Source organism: Python bivittatus, unplaced genomic scaffold (genome assembly GCF_059951505.1).
Source record: "Python bivittatus isolate LINGU-HERP-01145 unplaced genomic scaffold, Pbiv_v1 ctg000400_np1212, whole genome shotgun sequence".
In the NCBI taxonomy this organism is placed as follows: domain Eukaryota; kingdom Metazoa; phylum Chordata; class Lepidosauria; order Squamata; family Pythonidae; genus Python; species Python bivittatus.
The window spans coordinates 6421532-6448111 of record NW_028277073.1 but is presented as its reverse complement, the minus strand read 5'-3'; the positions used below and the strand labels follow the sequence as shown (position 1 = coordinate 6448111).

The following is a 26580-nucleotide window of genomic DNA, read 5'->3' as shown; positions in this document are numbered from 1 at the left end:
GACCCCAGACCAGTTATATGGGAATTATTAAATATAGAATATATCGCTACTATGAAAACAGACAGGACAGGGTTGATTTACCAAATAGCTTTGTTTCCTATGTATCATGTGCTTTTCCAGATGTTGACAATATGCTTAAGCAATCAAAATAGCTTATGCCAATAACCTGATGTGGAATATTCAGCATTCTGCTTTCTAATGGCAGTGCTAATAGGGAAGTTTGAGACACTGAAACAAATCAGCAACCTTGGGTTGGGCTTCTGAAAAATGGAAAAGAAAATAATGACAATGACAACTGCCTTACATCACCATGGGTTGGCCTTGAACTTACCAGCCTTTTCACACATATCATGCAGTGATAAATGCATGTTTTCCATCCTGTGTGGGAAACTTCCTCTCCCCTTTATGTTCATGCTATTCCCTGAAGTCATTACCTTAATTCTGCTTTAATGAGAGCTGGTCTCTGAATGCTGGTGAGCTGACTTTTTTCATGGTCCCCCACCCCACCCCAGAATGCCCTGCTTAATAAAATATACTTGGGATTGGCTTCCTGACTCTCTGGCACCAGATAAAATAGTTACTATTCTCCAGGCCCTTTAAGATTATTTTTTTTTAAGTGTGTGCTGCTGGTGCTGCATATTATTTTATTTATTTATTTTTTAAGGCTTTTTTAAATCCTGCCATTATTTTTATAAATAACTCAAGGTGGCAGACATACCTAATACTCCTTCCTCCTCCTATTTTCCCAACAACAACAACCCTGTGAAGTGAATTGGGCTGAGAGAGAGGACTGGCTCAAAGTCACCCAGCCGGCTTTGTGCCTAAGGCAGGAGTAGAACTGACCGTTTCCTGCTTTCTAGCCTGGTTCCTTCACCACTAGACCAGACTGGCTCTGCATATTATTGTTGTTCTTGTTATGCCAAATCAAAACTTGTAAAATTATCCATTTCCATATTTTTCTCTGCCTTTAAACATTTGGAATTTTCAAACATTTTGAATAAATGTGCTGAAAACTTATTTAATTATATAAAGAAGGATGTAAGGGAAAAGTGTGGGTATGAGTTGGCTTCAACTCTAGAGTCCAGCCTGGCCAGAATGGCTGAAGAAGAAACATGTTAGGTAAATAGACCACAACACATTTACCCCAATTCAGATTAGAAGATTCAGAAGTAAACTCCCGATTGTCAGCAGCTTCCTGGATCATGAAACATAGGCATTGTCATACTGATTTGAAGATGGGTATTGTGGAGGGTCTGGACACTGTATCTATGGAGAATTGTAAGCACTTGCTGCATGTTGCTTTGAAGCATAGGCAATCCATTAACTCATGGATCTCTGGCTCCAAATGTCCTCCATCATTTCCAAAGGTGTCTATTAAACATGAACCAAGTTTGTTTTGCTGGCAAAAGAATGTTTTTAAGTCAACAGAACAGATAGGATGAATGCTGTTAGCCCCTTGCCAAGTAGTCAAAAATAAGATCAAGAAGGAACTTAAGCCTACAACCCACAATCCAACTTTGGCATTAAGAAGCAGTCTCAAATGAAACATTCAGTCATCCCTCAGAATACACAGGTTGGCCTACAGCCACTCAAATACTGTTGGTGGGCATGGTAGGGGGGAGACTTCTTCAAAAATAATTTCCATATTTTTATTTCTGTGATGTTCCATTATACATGAAACCCTATTCAAATGTTGGCCAAAACCACAGGAAAGCCATCTGGGTTGCATTGAAGAGCAAAGAATATGATAATTAAGAAATTTCTTTGGAGCTGGGATTTCAAATACTTAAAGATAATATCAAGTGGTGGATGATACTGTCCCTCTGAAATTCATTAGGTTTTTTTTTTCCCCCCTCTCAGCCTCTTTTGGTCATCTAGTCCTTCCATTATTTCCCCCACATCCAACACACCACTTTACCTCTTCCCATAATAATTCATCTCTAGCAAACCAAACAACTACTTTTCATTCCATGGCATCAGTGAGTAAAATTAGGAGTCTGCCCTGGATCAAAAGACAGGTAAAAATGGGATTATAAACTTGTAGTAACAGGCAATGAGAATGCAAGTGGAATGTAACCAACACATTTAATCCAGAATAAAAGTTAGAGATTCTGCTTAGCAAATGTGTGCAGTTCAGGAATGCAGAACCTGTGATCCATAGGCTGAATACAACCCATTAAACCTCCCAACTGAATCAATGGAGCTTCTTTGATTTTCTGTTCTTCAGCAGCTATTGCTATAGCCTTTGAGTCAGTCTTGGCTCCTATAATGACCTGGGAGTATTTTGCAAGTATTATTCCAAATCACAGTTATTTAGCAATATTTTGGAAGTGGTTTGCCCTTGCCTGCTTCTTAAGGCTGACACAGAATGGCCCGAAGTCACACAGTTGGCTTCTGTGCCTAAGGCAGAACTAGAACTCAGAGTCTTCTGCTGTGGTCCAGCACCTTTAATCGCTGCACCAAACTGGCTCTCTTTAGCAGCTATTAGTCTTGGGCAAAGCCTTCCACTGATTTCAATAGAAGACTCTTCCCAAGACTACAATGGAACAATGTGTCAGGACTCGGAGGGTTGCAGCTGGAAAAGGAAGCTTGTACACCCCAATGCACTCCATGGCCCACTTTTTGTAAGCTGTTCAGGCTCTTCTAAAATGGGTGGCCACAACTTATTGTTAGTGTTGTTGTTGTTGCTATTGTTAATAAAATCACGTCCCTTGCAACTGAGAAAAGGTTTAAATTTTCCTTAAGGCTTCAACTATTCCCCCAAGCCCCCCTGCCATGATACATTGAGTGTGTGTGTGTAAATACAATGAGAATACACCTTTTAGGTTTGATCCACTTTCTTCAGGAACTACACACCTCTAGGAAGAAGCCCCCAAAGATCTGCCATCTTTGTAATAATGTCCCATGAAATCGTAACATTGTGTGTCTATTAAAACAGCTTATCTAAAATGGTACATTTTTCTCTAGTGAAAACATGACTTTAACAACTCCTGCTTCTCTGTCAACAGTTTCCCGAAAGCTGGAGTGTTTATGTTGCCATTCCCAACCCTGACTTACAGTGGCTGGAAGGAAGCCTTGGCAAAGCCAGTAAGAGCCATATGAAACTTCTCTTTGCCTGAAGATTAGTCACACACACACACACACACACACACACACACACACACACACACACCCTGTACTGTATTGCATCCCCTCTGATAGCAAAAACCACAAGAAGGAAAAATAAGAGTCTGTAAATGTACTGCTGGATTGTGGGGGGAGGGGAGGGGAGGGGAGGGGAGGGGAGGTTATATGTCTGGACCAGTTTTTAACCACTGCATGCTCATATAATTCTTCCCTAGGCAAATTCTGAGTAATCGCAAACTCTGGAGACTCTGCTCCGCTAAACCACTTGAAAGCATTTTCAATGTTGGCCTTGGTTTGGTTTTTTTGAATGAAGGAATATGAAGTATCTTGGAACTTTTTAAATAAATGTTCACTTTTGTTGAACAGCAATTAACAGACATTATCAAGTAAGTAAGTAACGTAAATCTGTGATGCATAGAGAAAAAAGTAAACAAGTAAATAGATAATATACACATTCATATTTACTATACATCAAAAGTGTTGCCAATAATAAGTCTATTGCAATTAAGACAAAATATAAAGTCCACCCAAGTTTGATAGAATTGTTGTTCCTGCCTCTGGTGGTTCATCAAAAGTATTAATGAATTGACCAAGAGGGTTGAGAAGTAAATGGAGATATTTAGGAAGCATGCCAACATCTGCAATTCACTCCAATCATTTCTTTACATCTTTAATTAAAGAAAAAGAAAAACGATGCTTTTCAATGCTTTATCTTATGGCATTTGTAATTGTCAGAACATTTCTCTTTGGGGTGAATTTCCAGGGAGCTGTGTGCTAGAAAGCAAAAGGCAAATTAAGTCTCACACAAGTTTCACACACCTATCTCAGAATGTGTGAGGTCAAGCACCACCCCAAATAAATGCAGTCCTCAAAATCAAGGCATTTGCCATCACATTTCAACAGTTCAGTACAGAAGGGCTCCTAAGCCAATAAACAAATGGGCCATAGATTGCCCATCCCTGGGATGATGAGTACCATAATATTAGGACAAATCTACATATTTAGAAAAAGTCCATTTACTCTGCCTCATTCCAGTCCTACTAGAAATGCCAGAGTTTGAACCTAGGACATTTGTATGCAAAACGGGCTTGACCATTGAGATTCTGAGTCTCCTAAATCGGTTTGAGATACTTACCATTACTGGGCCAAATGAACTTTACACCAACCCAAGTTTCAAAACTCTTAAGACAGTGTCTGCTGTTTACTCCTGCACTTTATATACTGCCTTCTGCTTAGGATTCAAGGCCGTTTATAATTGCAGAAACAAAATATTAAAATACAGTAGTATCCCAATGTAAACAAACCAGCTATAGGCCTATCACCATAAACACCTGACACCCTGCAAAATGATAATGCTTCTTGAAGGAGTGTCATGAAGCTCCTTCAGTCCATGCAGAGGGGAGACACTCTGCACCCCTTCCTACAGAAGAATGAACAGGGAAGATTGAATTTTCCTGGGAGAGATGGTTGAGGTGGCACTGCTAAATCTGCTACCACTGATCACCAGACAGGCTGCCTAGGTTTGGATCAGAAGAAGCTTCTGACAAAGACAGGTCCATGTAGAGAGCATTGCAGTAGTCTTCCCACTAGGATGAGGGAGGAAGTCACTGTCGTCAGGGCAGAGGTGGCTGGAATAGTCTCAATATTTATTACTTCAGCTCTCTCCCTCCCCCACCCCCCAGCTTTTTCAGATTTTTTAAAATCAATTCACTTGATAAAATTTGAGTGCTTGCGCGTCATTTCATAACCTTGAGTTGGCCAATAGAGAAACGGCCTTCTTCTTCTCTTATGAGCATCAGAGCTACTGTGGTTCAGTTGTGTTTGTCTCTTTGTGACCCGATGCCAGACACTTTGCCAGAATTGCCTATCGGTAACTGCTTGTGTCATCAGTGATAGTATCTAGCCAACTTGTTGCCTATCAGCCTCTTTGCCCACTCCTTTTGATTTTTTCAAGCATCAGCATCTTTTCCAAAGACTGTTGCCTTTAAAGTATGTATCCAAAATATTTAGGCTTAAGATTCACTATTGGTGTTTTCGGTGACTAGTGTGGTTTTACTTAAGAACTACCAACAGAGCTACTGTTACCTTCAGTAAAACCTGTGAACTAGGCTTGGATGTCAGGATAATTTGGGTAATTGAAACTGTTTTAAAATAAGAATCATGTCTGTATATAGGAATGTAGGACACTGCATTTACTCAGTCAACTTTTTGACCCATTTATCTTAGTATTATCTTAATGGTAACGGGCATAGTTTTCCAGTATTTTAGACAAGGATCTTTTCAGATTGTTATTGTTGAGGAATTTCTGGCCATTGAGTGCATGGGTTCAGCCACTTGGATAAAAAAAAAAGTTCCTTGCAGGAATTGGTCCTAGGAAACATGAAGGGAACATGGCTAAAATTGAAGGATGTATCTCATTTTGCCATGGTTTATACCATTTCCACATTGCTTCCACCATAGTTGTATTTGATCCCTATGAAATATAGACTCAGACAGGGTGATTTTCCCAACTGCTAAAACTGGTGATTACATCGTCCCTTTACTGATCTAGCATTTAGAAACTGATGACTCAAAGATGACTTAGCAGAGTCATAGCTATGCTGCTTTCAAAATGAGGATGGTTAGAAGCTGGCCTATTTATCAGGCCTCCACAGAAATTAATGGATTATTCCATCACTGTTCAGTGTCCTTGTTCCTTTGTGTCAAGGAATGTAGACCAGAGATTGGTCTGATCAAATTTGTAACTGGCAGAAATTAAGAGGGATCTTGGATTCTTGAGAAGATAGAAATACTGCATAAAAACCTACAGCATAAATATCTTTTCATAAATGAGAAAATATGTACCTAAATCAAGATTCATATAAAAGGTTTTCCTAAGACTGAATGACAGATGACAGTTACACTTATAGCATGGGACTGGGGGAAAAAGACCAAAAAACTACATAAATCAACTCTATCTGAGCATGATCAAAATACTTCTGAAAAAAATCCTTCCGCATCATACAGGATTACAAAAATAGGGCATGTAAACAGTGAAGTAATAATCCTGCTCTGCTTAATTCTAATTAATCGTATTATAAACACTTGGAAGAGAGAACAACCAAAATAGCCAAGTGTTTTGTTTTTTTTTAATGAAAAAGTTCAGGAAGAAAAATGAGCAACTTTCAGGTACAGTATTAAACAACCTCAGTTCAGCTGCCCTGTATTCATCAGAAGCTGGAAGAATATAGCAGAAAAATCGGTGCCGGTGCATCTACAAATCCCTCCAATCTAAATGATTTCAGATTCAAATGTCACAATCCAGAAAAATCAACAGACGTGATTCCATATCAGAAACTGAATTTTGCTGCTCAACCAGGCAACTTACAATCTAATGCATGTTTGTCCAATGAATTTTACCGTAAAGTAGCATGAATGTCATGGTTTCCTTTCCACAATGATATTTTTAGTATTTTTAATATTTGATCTGGAAATGCCTTAAGAATGTGCTAATTTGGAAGAATCACCTTCTGCATTTCTCAGGAGCTGTACTTGGAGTATAGCCTATAACCTTTTGATTCAGTTTGTTTCCTCCCGTAAGTTTCTCACCACCCACCAAGTTCATCTTGGGAGGCTGTTCTCCAGCGACAGCCTGTCTAGCTTGTACTTGGAAGGGAGATTTCTCTGTCTCCCCTTGTCTGTGGAATTCCTTTCCCCATACCGGGGGTACCATCTCTATTGGCTTTTAAGAAAACTTTTACAAATATTTTTCAATTGCCTAAAAGGCTATGCTAGCTGTTTAAAATATTTTAATCTTCCTTCAAAAATGATAATCTGATTCTCTTTTAAAGTAAGGTTTTACTATTTTTATATGTCTTATGTCTTTTTATATATCTTAAATTGTGACTTTTGGTACACCTACCAGGGTTTCTAGTGATGGGTGGTTTATAAACCAAATAAAATACCTGGTTAAGGTACCAGGCTAGAAACCAGGAGACAGTGAGTTCTAGTCCCACCTTAGGCATGAAAGCCGGCTGGGTGACTTTGGGCCACTCACTCTCTCTCAGCCCAACTCACGTCACACGGTTGTCGTTGTGGGGAAAATAGGAGGAGGAAGGAGTATTAGGTATGTTAGCCATCTTGAGTTATTTATAAAAATATTAAGGGTGGATTAAAAAATCTAAAGAAAGAAAGAAAGAAAATAATAATGTTTGCTGCCTTTATAGATTTGTTATATTTAGATTCCATGAAGTATTGAATATTTAGAGTTCCATGAAGTACTGAAACATTTTGGGGGATTTAGGTAGTATATGTCTTACAAAGAAAGGAAAACATACAGAAATCGTATTTTTAAAATGCACCAGGTAGTCCTGCTTTTGTGAGCAAAGTTCTTCAAAAGTGTGTCTGGCATCCATCCATTTTTCCCTCATGCCAATGTTCAGCATTAACCCTCTTCTTGAACTTTAAGATAGCATACGACGGAAATCCAACCTCACAGAGTTGTTCATAGCAACAACTCCTGGAATACACACTATTTTGTCTGCAAGTTCTGGAGATATCTCAATGCTTCTGAATTCAGAACTCCATTTTTATGCTGCACAAACACTCCCTCCAACCTTGTCTTGGTAGAGCGTACTAATTTGAAACTTACTTGATCGGCCATTTTGTAGTATTGCTTGACCTGCATTTTATTCAGGGACATCCAAGGGGACAAAGAGGCAAAAAAGTCAAGATGGCAGCCATATGTGCATCACAGATTAAAAAAAAGAGTGAGGTTTTGATCATACAATTGCACCGCCACCCTGACCTTTTTGACCCCTCCTGCTATTATTTATGCCTTTCATTTTAACTGATGGATGTTTTAATGCACTGATGATGCGTGTCTTTTCATCTCAGCCAGGAACCCATCCTTCTGGGTGAAGTGATGTAGAGAGACAAAATATGTTTAGACGAATGATTACATTTAAATCTGTTTATTATCAGCCAGAACACTAAGTTGGCTGAAGAGCAGAACTTCTCAACTGTCCCAGGAACAAAATTCTGTTTGTTTGCTTCCTTGATTTCTGGCTGATTTTCCTTCCTGCAAAGAAATTGTGTAATACCTTTTACCCCGAATAATGAATAATAACTGGTGATGAGAATAGGATGACACAACATTTAGGCAGAATTTAAAGGATTCAGAAGGTAAACTGAGTAACAAATTAAGTAACAAAACAAAGCACAGATAGAAGTAAATAAAATCACAAGACGTTTAGGGATGCTTGGTTTGTTACTGTTCAAAATGAGCTCTTTTTGACAGAAAAATGGTTTAAAATATTCACATTTTACCTTAACATTCAGGTCAGATTTCTCACTTTTTCAAGTTTCCACCAAGGAGTTGATTTAACACATTAAAAAAAAAATAGAATACATTTCTTCCCCACAGAAACATTAGCAAAACATGTTCTCTTAGTCTGGTGTTTGCTTCTGTATTAATTCCTCTGGAAATTCCAGTTTTCTATGGTGGAATATCCTCTGTCCCCAAACTGCTACTGTCTTCAGTTCCTTTTCCTTAGAATTGTTTTTCTGCTTCAGTTCTTTCTTTTTAATCTCCTCCTGATCTATTCCTGGTGGTCCCGATTCCCTCAGAGTTTACTCCCTGAGCCACTGCCCTTCTTATTTCATTTGCCTTCCAAGCCAGCTCTCAGCTAATTGGTGTCACAGCTTGGAAACTGCTGTTTAACTGGATCTTAGCTCAGCTCTTTTGATATTCCTGAAACTTAGTAAAAGAGCAGAGCCCACACAACTAGTAGGGATGGCGTTTAGCACAATATCATCCATGACAAACAGCATTTATATTTAGCAAAGTAGCATGTTTGTCAGCCAACCTGGCACTCTACAAAGAAAAGAAAGAAAAAACCCTCTTATTTACTTATTCATTTTTTTCCCAGCACAGTCAAAAGACATTTGGTGTGTTAGCATCCATGATACAAAACAGTAACAATAACGGAAATAAAAATAAGAGAACTACCATGTAACACAATCACTTAAAAATTACGAAAGCAAACAAAAATACAACTAATAAATAGATGACAACGTTCATAGTTTAAAAGCTCTCCTAAATAGCTCTGTCTTCAATAAACGGTTCCATAGGAGGGGAACAGCCAATGAGAACCCCTGATAGTAGATATAGTGGGCGCTCTGTATCCACCAGGTCAGGAAGGCAGAATTTAGTTAGGAGGGGGGTCTCTAAGATAGACTCTGAACCGTATAAGGCTTTTTAGGTGATACCTGGGACCTTGAATTGCCCTTGGAAAGAAATCAGTAGCCAGTGAAGCTCCTGAAGTAAACATAGTACAGTATGTGACAATACTGTAACTGACTGCTGAGCAAATGGGAAACCACATTCTGCACCAGATGAAGTGTTGAGGTGGTCTTCAGGAGCAGCCCCATATAAAGTGAATTACAGTAACTCAGCTGGAAGGTAACAAGGATGTGAGTTCCAGCTCATCCGGTTCTAGGTAAGACACAAAGGACCTTCAGCCACAAAGATCCTTCCGCAAACATTGACTATGTAAAGGCCAATCTACTGAGTACAGGGATATCATTTTCTTCATATTTGAAAGAAGCCCCTTCCCTGCTTTTGCTTCTGAGTTATTATACTAGAAATGTTTCCCCTAAGGACAGCTCATCCTGATGCATCTCAGCTTATGGACTGCTGCCCTATCAGATTTCCAGGACTAAATTTTCAAGCAAAAGCACAGACAAATGTTCCAGAATTGAATCATCCAACCTCACACATCACAGAACTAGTAGGAAAAAAGATGTGGTCAAGAAATAGTCCAGGGTTTAAACTGCACAGACAAAGTAGGAGTGTCAAAAATAAAGGACTGAGCAGAAAAACTGTGCATGCTTTGAAAAAGATTTGGAAGAATTGCTTTGGACTTCATATGAACACAGCACCTTTCTATTGTATTTTAAAGCATGAAAACTTTATTTCAGGCTTCCTCACAATGTCTTAGGACTTCTTATGGACCTTTTTTAAAGTGTACATAACCCTATTGAGCAGCAAGATGTATCTTAAGGTTGTTCAGGGAGTCAGGTTCAAAGTTCAGAAGATACAAAAGATTACTGTAGATGTTGTTTTAATAACCGGTGTGTCTTTTATACAGCAGGTTTCCTGGCCTCCATCTATACCCAGTTGGTTCAAATTATCTTGAATCAGGATGCAGGGTTACTTGGAAGTACCTTTTGATTTCCAACTTACTCATATAGCCCTCTTCCTTCTTTGGCTCTCAATCTGGTGTCACTGAAGGCTTGGAGGCATGTCAGAGTAGAAGTCCAGAGCTACAGAACTAGAGCAGGTTCTGGTATGGTATCTACAGTATATGAGGGCTGAGTCTTCATGATTAGACTCAACAGACTTTATGCTGATTTTGCTCCCAGTTCCAGATTTTTCTGAGAAGGTCATGACAAATGGAGGCCAGAAAAACAGCTGGGCATTCTCTTCTGTAGGAAGGCCTTTGGGTTCCCAAGAGCAACTGACAACTGGTCATCACGCTAGCAAGTTGTCTCATGTCACATATTTTGAAAATGACTGCTCACAGTGATGACATTCATCACAGTTGTAGTACATCTGTCTAAAGAAGAGGATGTGGGACTGTCCTTTTGCTCTGCTGTTGGAGCAAGCCATAAATATTTTCCATTCTAATATAATCCTAGCTTTGCATATTTGGGAGATGAGGTAATTCTCATTCATGGAGGATAGTGCTAGCAGCTTTTTGGTGGTCCCTTTAATGACCATAAAAGATCTTAAAGATAAAAGTAAATATCATGATCTAATCTGATAGGCTTACTAGCATCAGATACTCAGCATATTTGTTTTGGCCTCCTCACTTTCTTGATGAGAAGCTTCAACCCTTTTTTTCAGTATCCAGTTTCCTTTGGAAAGCAGAAATTACTATAGAGATAACTCTGGCATATTAGAGCTGTTTGCTGAAAGATGCACAGGCAGAAGCAGAGGTAGAGATCGGTAATGCAAGATGATTATTTATTATTTTATTTATTTATTAAAAATGTTAACATGCCTAATGGCTGAAGCTCTCTGGGTGGTTTACAATAAAGTCCACCAAAAGATATAATCTGAATAAAACATATGCAATAAAATCAATATACACAATAAAACCAAATATAATGCAAAATGGAAACGCCATACAAACTAGGGAGCAGCATTCAACATCTAAAATAATATGACTTAAAAGCCAGTGAAAAAGCCTGGGAAAATAGAAAGTTCTTCACTGGCTGCCAAAATGGCACTAATGTCGGGGTAGTCAAGTCTCTCTGGCAAGGGAATTCCATAAATGGGATGCAGTTTTGGAGCAGCTCCACAGTGCTGTGTTTTGCAAGCTTGTTCCACAATTCCATTATGTTTTTTTATTTTCTCAGCCAGCTCAAAGTGCATCTTTTCCAGCCCATACTCAGGTCCTATACAAGACACTCTCAGTGATTAGAAGTTACCATCAACCATTGAAAGTGAAGACATTCTGTTGACAAACCAGACTATTAAAGACTTGAGAAAAAATAATCTTGGACCTCCAGAATTCATGCTGCCATCCTACTAGACTTTAATTTGAGCCACACTGATGGTTTCTTTTTCTCCTAGTACCTGCACTGTTGTTCTGATTCCTCAGCAAAGGAATATATTCTGTCATACTACCTTTGATAATCTGACATATGCACAATCGATTGATTGATTATGTGCCATCAAGTCATTTTCAATTCCTAGCCACCACATAGATAGATTTTTCTCCATGATGGTTTATCACTAACCTGTTCTTTCAGGTTTTCCAACGGTGTACTCATCACCACTGCAAATGAGAACATCCACTTTGCTGCTGGTCGTCCCCCTCTTCTCTTTCCTTTCACCTTTCCTAGCACTACAGCCTTCTCCAGAGAGCTGGATGTTCGCATAATGTGTCCGAAGTAGGATAATTTGAGCCTGGTCATTTGTGCCTCGAGTAAGAACTCTCGGTTGATTTGTTCAATGACCATCAGTTTGCTTTCTTGGTTGTCCACAATATTCTCAGGAGTCTTCTCCAGCACCAAAGTCAAAACCGTCAATATACTTCCTATTCTGCTTCTTTAAAGTCCAACTGTTGCTTCCATAGAGTGCCACAGAGAATAGCATGACTCTTGATCTTTGTAGATACATAAGGGCAATACAGCCATTAAATCATATAATAAACTATTTTCAGTGTTCAGATTGTCAAGGCAAAAAAGGGGATACAAAGGCTTGTCCCAATGAAACCTATGATTTGTAGAAGATATTGTGAGTCATATGAGTTTGCTTTAATGTAATCCTTGATCACATTAATAAAATTATCCCTAAGAGTACCTTTTATCATTATTACTTTTTAAATATAATTTTCACACTTTTCCATTCTTACATCGGAGGTCTAAAGATACTGGACCATATTCATGAGATTGTTTCAGATAGGAAAACTATTTAATTGGAAAACATTCTTTTGTTGGGACTCACACAGCTAATTGGGAGAGATTGAAGATCATGAATTTCACAGATGAGGATGCTAAAAAAAGCACAAATTAAGAAGTATTTTAACAATTCTAGATTAGGTTTTGGTAAAAATGTGACAAATGCAAAATCCTTACAACACTGGGTGAAGGTCATATAGATATTCATTTGAGACATTTTTTTTTTTCAAATGTCCCAGATTTATGATTAATCAGCCAATTCTTAAATACATGGGATCTACAAAACCTGGATAAGAATGTGCTCAATATTTATAGAACTTTATTTCTATAAGGAGCATGGAGAGCTCTGAAAAAAGGCATATCTATTGAGGGAAAATGACAGCAATGTTTTAAAACAAGCACAAATCAAAATGTGGATGGAAATACATGTTATGTAGAAACAGACATTCCTGAGTGCTGCTTGAAATATTCCCAGATAGATGCAAGAATTCAGAGAACAGAACTTCCAGAGGACTTCATCGTTTGCTGCAATTCTGCCTTTATTATGAAGAGAATGTCACATCCATGAATTTGAATTATTTAATATTTTAATGTGAAATGCCTTCCTGTGAAATATTAATTTTCTATTTGTTTTTTTTTTTTTATCTGCGCTCAGTCGTTACCGACTCTGCAGTGACTGCTTGGACGAGTCCTTGCAGTTTTCAAGGCAAGGTGTTTCGGAAGTGGTTTGCCAGAGCCTCCTTCCTAGAGCAGAGCCCAGCTGGTGAGCACAGGAGGCGGGGTTTCTGTTGCTTCGCGCCCTTTTCGGGCGTGTGCGGTTTTTCGCGCTTACCGGCAACTGCTCCCGACTCCTTTTGCAAGGCGCCGCCAGCATTTTTCCTCTCACTGGAGTGAGAGTACCCATTTAACATGAGTTTTTCAAACTGTTGGGTTGACAGGAACTGGGGAGGAAACAGGAGTTCACCCTGTTAACGCGAAGGCTGGACTCGAACTGCTGAAGCGTCAACCATTTCTGGCCGGCAACTTTCAGCATCATTAAGCCGCTGTGCCACCGTGTCCCCTATTTGGTTTATACATCCCTTAATGATTTGAAGATATCTGTAGGGAGTAAGGGAGGTGACTTTGACAGAAAGTCCTAAGAACTGTCAGTTGGGCAAAGGAGGATGAAACATTCTTTAAGCCCTGGGAAACAAGATAATATTTGGGGGTGGTTCAGGCAAACATCTCCCTGATTCTCTGAGTATAAGAAGGAGGGGAGCCACAGCACAATTACACCTGCAAGATTCTGTTCTTATAGCCTGCCTCAATAGAGTACAGTTCAAGTCTTCCTGTGAAGTGGATTTTCTGGTCTGGTCTACCTAGTGGAGCTGACAATATCCTTTGGGGCAGATTTAAGTACATGGATAAACAAGTATTTGATTGCCTGTGTTTGTTGCTAATTTACAGAAGGGGTGACTGTTCCTCTCCCCAGTTGGGATCAAAACTATGGCATCCAAGAAATAGATTCCTAGCTTGTTTTCCATTGCCCTTGGATGCTGTTTGCCCTGATTTTTTTAAAGAATAAAATTGGAAGAAATAATACCTTGCTGGGAAGAGGAAGTTCCAAGGGAAATAGCCCTCAAAGTGTGGTATCTTTTTCCCTCCACCATCAGGGTCTGATTTGGGCCATCCCATGGGCTGCAAAACTCCAGATGACCACTAAATAGCAGCAAAAGGCAGAGAAAATCCTAAGGCTTTGCTGTTGTCTAGCAGTTGTTTGAATTTCTGCATCCCAAGCTGTAAAAAGAGATTGCACATTAACAAGAGCAGAAACAGTGAACGTTCTTCTGAAACTCGTCGTGAGCTACTTTAACTGCTCAGTACTCATTTATAATTGAATCAAGAAAGATAAAGTCAGTTGCATATTTTTTCTGTGCCATCCCTGCCTCAGGGATGGAAAATCTATGTTACGTTGGTTTGCAGTAATTTTATTATAAATCGTTTTGCATGGTAATTGACACAAGCGAGGGGAAAATACAAACATTTCCTTCTTATTACAGTGTAATTACTGAATTTGCAACCACATCTCTTGTTCTGCAACTTTCTGGGTGGTCTTGAGTGTGACGTGTACTGAATTTCAATTTTTCGATGTTACAAAAGTACTCTCAAATGTTTTACAATATATTCTTAGTCTCTCCTAGGAAAGAAAATGTGCACTTTAGCAGTCTGTGGGACAGCGTATTTTTTTTTCTTCAGTATTAGTGGCAACTCCTCCTTGCAGGGAACCTGAAATCCTCTTGGATGCTTGATTGATGGGTCAATTTTTAAAATTCTGACCTTGAAAACTTCATTCCACCATGGCAACCTTCCCCACAGATTCCCCCTATACATGGTTTAGCCTACATTTTATATAATCCAATCCGTACAATCTTTGAATATGATAGCTGGAATTATGGGAGATGTAGTCCAACAGGTCTATGAGGTATCAGTTTGGGGAAAGGTTGTACTATGGCAAGGCCTGAAAAATTGTAATGGTATACAGGAGGTAAAAGTAGCTTTATGAATTTTTCATAAAATCCTAGTTCTAATCAGAATTCCTCATGAAGAGTTACAACCCATAAAATTTATAAAATATTTGGTACTCCATCATACGTTTTATTTTTGAATGTCCAATTTGATAATCATAACCTTAGGAGTTGCAAAATTCCTATTAGGATTCCGGGAACATCCCCCTCTCCAACTATTCTTCTCCACGCAACTGTTTGCACTTAAGATCATATGGTAATGATACTTTGCTACTCATGATTCGCATCGTGCAAAAACAGATGTCATCAAGTCTCAATGCATAATTGTACATGAAAAGGAAGATCTCTGTCATACAGAAGGGAAAACATTTTCCTTCCTTGCAAGCATCCTGTGGTGTAACTTATTTTAGATGAGCTATAACTCACTGGCAGATAATGTTGCTTATTTATTTAAGCACATATGGGGCTCCCAAACTCAGAAAACATGACACTGGGTGGAGTAATAAAAGGGAAAAAAAGAGAGAGAGAAACCATATTCAACCAATACAAAACAATTTATCTCATTAAACTTGCAACAACAGAACGATAACAAGGTGATCCGTACTGAAATCTCCTAACATTTTTCACATTGGGAACTCCAGTCATCCTGACCTCAAGACCTGGGGAAAGAGATAGGTGTTGACCACCTTTCTAAAGGCCTGCAGGGTTAGGGCCAACTATATGTTGGGGAAGATCATTCCAAAGGGCAGGGACCACCAATGAGAAGGAATTCCTCCTGAGTTTCATAAGATGACATTCTTTCAGTGGGGAGACCTGGAGTATACCCTGTCTATGGGAGGGGCAGATACCCTGGGGAGCAGGCGGTCCTGCAAGTAACCCAGTCCTAAGTCATGTAGGGCTTTATAGATGATAATCAGCACCTTGAATTGATCCAGGAAGCCTAGTCAGAGGCAGTGCAGCTTGCAGAATTACATGGGCATAGTGAAGGATGCCCATAACTACCTGTGCCACTGCATTCTGGAATGATTGAAGCTTCTGGATGAACCTCATGTAGACTGCATTGCAATAATCCAGTCGGGAAGTGACTAAGGCTTGAGTGACCCCCAATCCAGGAAGTGGCACAATTGATGCACAAGACCAAATTTTGCAGAGCTGCCAACTGTCACCAGCTCTTCAAACAGGAAGTTTTAATCCAGAAGGACCCCCAACTTGAACACTGAATCCAAGCAAGGCAAGGCAATGTTGCACAGATTTAAGAGTGGAATTTCTCCAATTGTAGGTTCCATAAGACCTCAAACCCACAGCCGCTTGGTCTTGGTAGGGTTGAGCCAAAGCTTTTCCAACATTGCCTTGTTTGTGGAAAGTCCCAAGTTCAAACCCTGGCATCTCCAACTAGGACTAAAACTTTTAAACCCTTGACCTCTAATCTGATTTAGGATACTGAAGATACCTATGATTTTTCCGTGGAACCTAGTATCCCACCTCCAGAATTTCAAGCACACATAAGGAATGAACAATCTTGTCAGTTTATTCATAAAGAAGCCACTATGAGTTCACTGGTGCTTGCTCCCTAGTACAGTTATGTAGGCTTCCAGCCTTTGTTAAATAGGGATTATTCCCAAGAATGTGTTTAAGCACATGACTGCAACTTGACTGCAATTCCATTCACTTTCATAACAAACTTGATTAGCTTGATTGAGTGATGCTGTATAGCCAAACTGAATCAGTTTGTGTGTATTTTTATTTAAAGAAACCATGCTAAAGAACAACATTATTAGAATTTTATAATGCAAGGAAAAAAGTACTTAAAAGGATTGTGGGAAAGTATTTTTAAAGAAACATTGGTACATGTATTCATTATGGAGGTAAAGCTATACCAGTTAAGCTAGAAAAGTCTCTTGATCCTTCTTCCCTGAAGTTCAGGGCAGGGTTTTCAAGGATCTTTTTTCCTGCTACAGAAAAAGCAATAGAGGTCTTTATGTGCTTATAATAATTTGGTTTCTACACGTGTCAAACTGGAACGAATGGTTGGCAACAACTGTTGCTCACATCCCAGAAGGGCACCTGAATGGGTGTCTGTTGCTGAAAATGACAATGGTGCCCTCATCTCTAGGCTAATTTTCCCCCCAATCATCAAGGAACCATGGGAGATGTAGTCCAACAATCTAGCGGGCAACGGATTGGGGACGGCTGAGCGAAATTATTTTGTTCTGGTGTCCCGGTGCTCTGCCTCCAATTTCTTGGGCCCAGTATTAACTAGTTTAGTTTAGTTAGGTTTATTTTACTCCAATGCCTGTACATTCTGAACAAAGTGCCTGTTCATGAAACTTAATTTTATTACAGTATTGCAAGATACTACATGCTTACTCTCCAGATACCGAGGTATACGTTCTAATGATTAAATTAGTTACTGCAAGTTAAGTGCATTTGGAACTCTGCTCTGGAACTTAATTTCATTCCTAAATCCCATACGTATCCATCAGCTACATGTAATTACTCTGTGTTGAGAAAAAGGCAACCAGCATAATGCGCGGTTAGCAATACCATGTTATTTATTGGTGATTTAGGGTTCAGCCTCTGCTGCAAATCTAGATCAACTGCTTTCTATGGCAGTGGAAAAGTCCACTCCTTAGAGGATGGGAATGTGATTCTGACAAATAGATAAATGGGTTGTACAGTATAGTATATAGGCACTAGTTAATGGAAATAACTGCTTATTTAATGCACGTTTGTTTGTGTTATCCTGGTGTTTCAGTCAGTGAGAGTATGTAAATGGCTGTCAAAAATGGTAAGCAGGATCTGGCCAGGTGACTACTTCGATGGAGGACTGCCTGGGAATTCCAGAACTTTTTGCTCAACTGGGAAGTTGAAAAAATGTCTTAGAAGAAGACAACGGCAGACTGCTTCTGAAACACTGGCAAGAAAAGTTTTTGAATGAAATTGTCAAGAGTCAAATTTTATTCAAGGACATCTTTACTTGTATTTATTCAATTTCTCACCCACCTCAGTGGAGAGACTCATTAGGGTTTTAAAAACTCTGTTATCCATTTTATTTTATTTAAAATATTTATAAGCAACTTTTATAACCCAGCAATGGAAGATGAAATACGCTTTGTAGCAACTGTTTCTTTAAGGAAAACCAGCCCTACACAAAAAGGATGAGAATTTCTATATTTTGCTTTTCAAGAAACAAGACTGCACCCAGAGGAATCTCCTAAGATTTTTAAATGGGGTTAGATCAGGGTTCCCCAAAGTGGTCAATATTGATGGGACTATCCAAGGGTTGATGGGACTATCCAAGAGGTCAAAGTTATTGTTATTATTATTATTCATAATACTATTAGTTAAAGTAGTATTTATTAAATTACTTTCATATAATAAATGTTTGGGGATTGATGAATAATCTGAAACTTCATGAAGGGGTCAATGAGCTGAAGAGTTTGGGGACCCTTTGATTAGATAGTTATCATCCTGTCTACAACACCAGCCCCAAAATGAGGGAAAATGAGCATCCTTCTCAACTATTTTTGGATGCTGCCAAGTAGCAGATTGTTAGAAATTGAATTATTTACTGTGTGGGATGAAAGGCACACTTGTGGGGTCTTCTGACTCACATGCCAAATGGTGGGCAGAGGTTAAGGTAATATGCCCCTTGACTTGGATGGGTGAGTGTCATTTGCTCCTCTTTCACAGCAAAATGTCTTGGGCCAGCTGTGCCCATTTCTCACTGCGTGTAGATGAATTTATGGGCAGAGAAATTGGGAGGCCTTTTTATGAATTTCTCCAAGGGGGAAGGGAGAAAAGCATATTTGTAGAGAAGAGAATGCTGCAAGGTGGCCTTCTTTTTCTAAGGAAAAGTGGTAAAAAAGAGAAAGAAAATCTTAAATTTTGGCTTAGCTCTATTTTTTCTGGATTGAGATAAAGACTATTCACTCTTATATAACTATGTATTTCAAGGAGTTAGAAATAGAGGTAACTGCCTCATGCAGCTGAGGCTTTTATGAAAATATACAAAATAATTAGATGTTCATGATCATTATACATTTGTCAAAATATACAAGATATCAAGTTAAGATGACTCGCCTTGAGTTGAATTCTGGTTTTTTAAAATTTCTCGTTTAGTTGTAACATGTCATATTACATATTACAACTGAGATACAGCTGTTGGCTGATAATTAAATGAGGATACTGATGACACTCTTGAGCATTAGTAGACCTCACTCTGCAGCTACATAGTTAAATGTTATCAATGATGACATTTACTGATCTTTGTGAAGTCCCACTTTTGACACCCTAGAAAACTTTTTAAGTGACAACCTAAACCTTTGTGCTATCAAAGAAAACAAGTATTCAAACACAAATCCGCTTCTATACACATTAATCAAGTTCTAAAGCAAACTGTCTAATTAATTGTGCATAGTATTAAAAGCTACCAACAGAGCTAATAAAACCAGAAAGTCTCCATAACCTGTTCTAGAAAAGTGCCTCTAATCAGGTTCCAAAGTCAGACTGGAATGGATCCAGAAAAACTGGGACCTTCCTCTATACAAGTCTTTAGGTTCTATTCATTTAGGTATGCCTGAAATTACTCAGCTCAGTCTCTTTTCTTAAACATGGAAAAAGTAAAGGCTCCTTTGAGTCAGCCTTGGTTGTTGGTGAGTTCATGGATGCATCCTTGAAATTTCTTAGCAACAATGTGCAAGTATGACTGGTGTGGGTCTTCCGGGCTGTGTGGCCGTGTTCTGGAAGTTCTGTTTCCTAACGTTTTGCCAGCACCTGTGACCAGCATCTTCAGAGTGCAGGAGCACAGACAGGAGCAGTTCTCTCTGGTCACAGGTGCTGGCGAAACGTTAGGAAACAGAACTTCAAGAACATGGCCACACAGCCCAGAAGACCCACACCAGTCGTCATATGCCGGCCGTGAAAGCCTTCGACAATACAATGTGCAAGTAGTTTGCTGTGGCCATTTTTCTGGGATGTTTATTCCACTTCCCACTCGCCTGACGTTTTGATATTTCCTGGTGTTTTCCCATCCTAATACTAACCAGGTTCCCTCTTGCTTAGCCAAGATGGTCTAGGTGCTGTCCCCTAGCTGGTACTGGAAGTAAACAGCTAATGGCTGTGGGCATCATCTAAATTTGCAATGGAGGATCATCACAAATCACAACTTGAGACTTGTTTATTTACCAACTCTTACACACGCGTCCCACCACCCCCAGGCAAAAGATAGCTTAGAAAATTAGGCAGCTCCATGCATCCTTACATGCTAGAAACCCTACCCGGATAGACGCACTACAGAAAGTAAGTAACTCCCGTTTCTCCGCAGCAACATCTCCTGGCCGGGAAAAGGAGACGCGGCTACAGCTTTTCCCCTCTGAGCAATTCGGAGGAACCTGCCCTGCGTTGCATTAAGGTCTGAGCGTCTCCACCATCTTTCTAGACGGGACACGGGCAGGTAGGACACTGCGAGCGCACTTCACCACCCTCGAGGAAGCAGCGCAAGAGAAAGCGCCGCAAGAGCGCGACGTCCTCACTCCAGCGTCCGGACGGATCTGGGACCCCTCCCGCGGCGGCCGGGCAGAAGGCGGAGCTTGGCTCCGGGGCTGGCCATTGGCAAGCCGAGCCGCGCTGAAAGCGCCACGTGCAATGGAAAGTCCTCTCTCGGCGGCGCTCCCGGGGAAGAGGGGAAGGCGGGAGGTCTTTCCAGCCCCCGCTCCGTCGCGCGGTTCAGGTTGCCGTCCTGGCTGTCACTCAGAGGAGGTCGACAGGGAGCGCGCGCGGGCCTCCCTCCCCTCCCGCGCCGCGGCTCCCCTCAGCTGGCACCAGCCTTGCAGCGGGAGAGCAGCGCCTCCTCCGCCCCCGGCCGCTTTGCGTTGCATGGAGGGGACGCATCCCGGCTCGGGGCCGGGCTCAGTGTGCTGCCGGGGGGACCCGCGGGCGGACCGGCTTCTGCTCCCTCGGCTCTTCTGCTGAGAGTCCCGCCATCTCGGCGGGAGGCAAAGAAAGGAGGGAGGAAAGAGGCGCAGCGAGCTCCCTGCACGTCCCGGAGCAGCGCGTCGGAAGGAGCAACTTCCCCCGGCCCGCTTTCTCGCCTCGCCGGGCTCTGGAACGGCCGGAGAGCTCGTCGCGAGCCTCCCCGGATGGATTCTCTTCTTTTTTGTGCGATGATGCTCTCTTGCTTGGTGCCTCAGCGGTGCGGGCTCGCCTCCGGCAGGGAAGCCAGAGTCCAAGGTAGGAGCGGCGCCGCCTGGCCTCGGGGCGCGACTGAGGAAGCCGGGAGGAAGCAGGGGACCGCGAGGGTGGGCCGCAGAGACGCTTCCCCGAGGACAGGCGCGGGAGCGACGCCCCGACGGAGAAGAGCCGGGTCGCCCCGTCTGCTGGCGCGGGTTGTAGATGCAGCGCCAGGTGGGCTCTTGGTCCAAATCTAGCGGAGCCGCTTGCTGGAGAGGAAGAGCCTCGTGGCAAGCAGGCGTGCGCTTGGGGACCGCGTTCCTCCAGGCTGCGACAGAGTGCCGTTGGGTGGCAGTGCGGCTCTGCAAAACGGACCCTCTTTAGCTTCCCGGGGCAGGGTATCAGTGAGTGTAACTGCTGCTGCTGCTGCTGCTTTTCAGTTTAGATGGAGGTGGGGGGTGGGGGGTGAGGGTTGCTATGTAATTGAAAAGCTGCCTTTTCGCCCAAAGGACGAAACACTTCCTGCCCGTTCCCTCCTTCCTCCCGATCGGGCAAGCGATCCTGCCAGCTGATGTGCAGGGTATCCCTTGATCCCTGTAGATCTGGAACAACTCCTGTCTCCCACATGTTGCTGGTTAGATATCTGGGCCTTTCGTTACCACTGGCCTCCAAATTTCTAAGAACCCACTTCCCATTTCAAGCTATGTCTGATCTGCCCAGCTCTCTCTCCCCTGATTTGGTGCTTTTAAATTGGAAAGGAAGACATAACTTTTCTTCCATTACAAGGGAGAAAGAGAATGCCAATCTTTTAAAAATCCATCACCTGCCTTGCTACAGGTTGGGCATGGACATAAATAGCAGATTTAAACTTGACCATTCATCAATCAGATTTTCTCAGCAGGGTTAAACTTTTTTAACGAACATATGATCACACTAGTCAGCTTCATGGATTTCAGCTGGACTGTTGACTGATGGTTCATGGGAAGGGCTGACGTTCTTTTTGGTATTTTCTACCAGGTTAGTTTATTACAGGTACAGTCGATCTCATTTTAGAGATCTCTGTGGTTCCTTCCTGATGTGCAAGTCAATAGCCTATAAAACAAAATAAAATAACAGTAGGAGTTTGGCAGCATGCCAATCAAGAGAACTCTTTATAAAGAGAACTCTGTTTATAAAGGGACACTGTTTGATCATCTTCTTAGTATGTATTATTTAAATGTGAGGCTATTAATCTTCTTTTGGCATGTGATATCTGCCCTAGCACTGGTTTTGCTGAGATGAGAAACTGGAAACTGCTGTGAACGCAAGGGATTCCATTCCGAGGCTTTTCAGTGTCTGTTATCTTGCTGATGCACTATTTCATTTCAAAGGATTTCTCCCTTTTGGAGGACCTACATTCTGTGTTACTTGGGACTGCAGAATGAATCGCTTAGATGCTGGTGCTAGCCGGGCATATAAGTGGCATAAATGTATGTCAGCATGATTCTCTTCTGCTGCGTTGAACATGCTGTATTCACTTGACAAACTGAAGTTTGTAAGAGGAAATACTTTGTTCTGCAACTGGAGATGGAGCAGGGGTTCCTATATGCTTCAAATATCCTCCACCAGGGGTGGGAGGCATCAAAGGTAGTGGCTACCATGGGTGTGTGTGTGTGTGTGTGTGTATGTGTGCATGCGCTTGAAAACAAAAGCTTGAAGTTCACATTTTTCTATATAAATGTCTAGCCACTGTAAGAAAGCGTGAAAGATCAGAGTCAAATCACGATCTCTTCATCATTTTCATAGGTTTGTACAATATGCAATACATTATCAAAAGATTTAGCTCTTGATGACTCTATGCTTGTATCACTATCTACAGAGTGCAGTTCTGCAGAAGTGTAAAAAAGTGCAAAGTGCATTTTTGGGGGGTAGGGTGGCACAGAATGGACCTTTCTGAGCTTTTTCAGTTCAAAAAGCAGGAACGTACGCAATAAAGGTTTGCTTCGGCAAAGGCTTTTAATGTGAAAATATGCTTTAAAGTAAGTAGCAGTGCCTTGTCGCAGACACGTTTTGTATTTTCAGTGGTCAAAAGGCTTACACCATTCTTTCTCATATTGGGTGAGAAGTAAAATCAGAGTAAACAAGGGAAAAATAGTTACAGTACATATGAGTTTTGCAAATATACTCATTTGCATTAATATAGCCAGGTTGCAGAATTCACCCTTTTTTAATCCTAGTTTTTTTTTTTCCTCTCCCTGGGTACCTACAACACATAGAAATATAAACTAGCCACACATGCTAAATTAAAATATGGTTTAGTGACATCATGCAAACACAATCTTGTTAGGATTTGCTATAAGCGAAGAGCCGACGAACAGAGCTCCGTGTTGCTGGAGTTACAAGTGTATTTTGGGAAGAAAGGCTTATTTTCACATGCAAAAGATGTTTGAATGTATTGAAGTTTGTCTATCTGTATTTATTTCCACTAGAGTTGCTCCTGTCTGGAAAGCTAAGTGAATATGATGTGATTGTGCCCTTCAGTGCAGATCACCAGGGACGGTTCCTATCACACGTGGTGTCTGATTCACTGGCCCCTCCGCATCACTCAGGTCGACACAGGATGGTTCGCAGCATCCCTGTGAAACAAGGCATGTCTGGGAATCACTTGTACTTCTTCAACGTTACTGTTTTGGGGAAGGAACTGCATCTTCGCTTGAAGCCCAACCACAGGCTGGTGTCTCCTGGTGCTCTGGCTGAGTGGCAGGAAGATTTCCAAGAAGTCTTTCAGGAACCCTTGAAGCAGGAATGCATTTTCACAGGAGGCATTACAGGCATGCCAGATGCCACGGTGGCTATTAGCAATTGTGATGGATTGGTAAGCAAGAGGCAGTTTCATTTCATTCTATTTGTCACCAAAGAGATTTTTAGACTTCCCTCTTCCATTGTTCACAATCACCTTATCCTGAGTTTTGCAATTAGAAATTCCATGTGTAGACTAATAAAGACATGCATCCTTTGAAATAATTGCACATTGAATTATTTTTCTGAGAGTAGAATAAGATTAGCACAAGAAGCAACATATTTTAAGAAATGCAGTATCTACTGACTATAACTTTGTGGAGAAAATAGAAGGCAGGAGTATTAGGTGTATTTGCCACCTTGAGTTGACCAAAATATGTATATACGGAAAAAAAAAGGCGGGATAAAAATGTAATAACTATATAGTGCTTTGAAAATAATTAGGAAAAGGAGTGTGTGAGAACACAAATATAGTGCCTCTCTGCAGCTCTTTAAAGCAGCTGCATCTTTTCTTTGGATCATATGGCAAGTGCAGGGGGGAGCAGTGAGAAAAGATGCAGCAGCTGATATTGTGCAGAAAATACACAAGTTTTTATTTATAAATACTAAATTTGGGTTGTTTGCTATGAAACTTTTTTTTTCCCACCAGAAACTGGTGGATGTGCCAGAAGGGGTGAGTTGTGCTGGTGCTATCCTGATTCCATACTGCATACTTACTTAATCATCAATGCAGTTCTTTTCTTAGCATTCAGCCCTAGAAGAATGCCTGGGATTGGCAATGTTAACAGAAGCCTCTGTAAACAGCAAAGCCATGTATGAGTGATTCCTATATATACAAACTGAGAAGGCTTTTGTCTAGCTTCGCTTGTTTCACAGCACTTACTTGCTAGCTGCTAATCATCACTTTTACAAATCCTGTCAAAATCTTACACGCCACATTTTCCAGTGCCCCATTATTGATATTAAAGTGATGGGCACAAAGGCCTTTTTGGGAAATTTGGCTATTTTTTTGGTAACTGAAGTTTATTTTTCATTGCACAGTCAACCTGGAAATACCTGATGTTTTGCTCTCTTTATATCTGGAGTCCCCTGAGGTTTCTTTCTCTCCATCTAACCAAAATATGTTGACAGTTTTGCTTCCAAGAGAGGGGGAAAAGTGAGTTTTCCATATGCATTATCCTACTTTTTAGCACATTCTTGCTTTTTAGGTAAAAGTATCAGCTTACCCAGTGGGTAACCTTCCTGCTTCCACTTGATATGATAATGGAATACTTAATATTAAGTAAATTTGGACTGTAAGCATATATTCACCTTAATATCTTAAGGAACTTTAGTGAATATCAAGGTTCTTGAGATTTTGTGTATCAGATCTTTACCTCTAAATATTTCTCTGATCCAGACCATTTAGTTACCACATATATTACTTAATTAATATTAGTCAGTCAATAGATATTCATAGATTGCAATATTTTTTTTTACAGATTTAAAGGTAGAATAAATCATCACTGATACACTAGGATAGGGGCAAGTTGTGCTGAAGTTACTTCTCTACAGGCCTCTTATAATGAAAACCTTTAGTATAACTATATTTATCTTAATATGTAGGGGCTTGTTCAGGAGTGGAAGAAACAGAGTTGTCCAGACAGCAGAACTAAACATCAGGATGTTAACATTGGCTGATCATTAATATTGGAACTTCTTTCCCTCTAGAGTTTGCCAAAGTAAAGTCTGATTATCTTCCAGAAGTATGTTGGCTGGTTTTATCTGGGCAAGCATTAACATGCCAGGTAGAAATATGCAAGTTGTTTTTGTTGCATATTTATTTTTTATTCTTTTTAAAAGTTGCATCTCTTTATTCTGCATTTGAAATAAAAATAAAAATACAAGGAGTAGTTTCTCTTTGAAGGTAAAAGATCAGGTGGTAATCAACCGTTAATTGCAGCACACATGGGAAAAATATTTTTTATACTTTTCAATCATGTAATTATATACATGGACCAAATCTTCCAAACTGATTTAGGAATTAAGAAGTTGTCAACCCCATGAAATTAGAACTGTAAGTTTTGTACCAATTTGAAAAGAGTTCAACTATGGTTCCTCTGCTCCTCTATCCGTTGTTTGTTGTAGGTCATCTTATCGACACCTTAGCTTTCTCTTGTATCCCATGTGTTTCATTTGACTGCCCAGAAATCTGCTGAATTTTATTCCCTGAGTGATTTCCAGTCTGGAGATCAAACAAATAAGCAGATTTTAGCAGTGATGATTAAGGCAGGGGAAAAGCATTTTATTACATTTTTTGGATCACAGATACAGTATGTTTTAAACAGGGAAGAAGATAAGTCACTTTATACCATTGGTTTACGGCAACATTTTAACAATTCCGACAGGTGGCTTTCCTAACATTTGTGAAGATGCCGGGGATTTAGTGTGAGACCTTTTGCATGCAAACATGTACTCTAAGCCATGTTACGGTCCTAGTCATGTAAAATATTTGCTGGCTAATAGATTTTGCATAAATGCTGCCTCATCTTGGCATGCAAAATTGCGGTTG

At 40.5% G+C, this 26580-nt stretch overlaps 1 protein-coding gene across 2 annotated transcripts in view; it reads left to right on the top strand.

The window, feature by feature from the left end:
* Window positions 1-20038: 20038 nt before the first annotated feature.
* ADAMTS14 (ADAM metallopeptidase with thrombospondin type 1 motif 14) overlaps window positions 20039-26580 on the top strand; it is an 81570-nt gene continuing 75028 nt past the window's right edge. The window contains exons 1-2 of one of the 2 annotated variants that reach the window (XM_025173629.2): window positions 20039-21311; window positions 23720-24105. In XM_025173629.2, the coding sequence (XP_025029397.1) occupies window positions 21221-21311; window positions 23720-24105 (477 nt within the window). In that variant the 5' untranslated portion in view covers window positions 20039-21220. The remainder of the gene's footprint in view (window positions 21312-23719; window positions 24106-26580) is intronic. The other variant, XM_025173636.2, reaches the window with a different exon arrangement.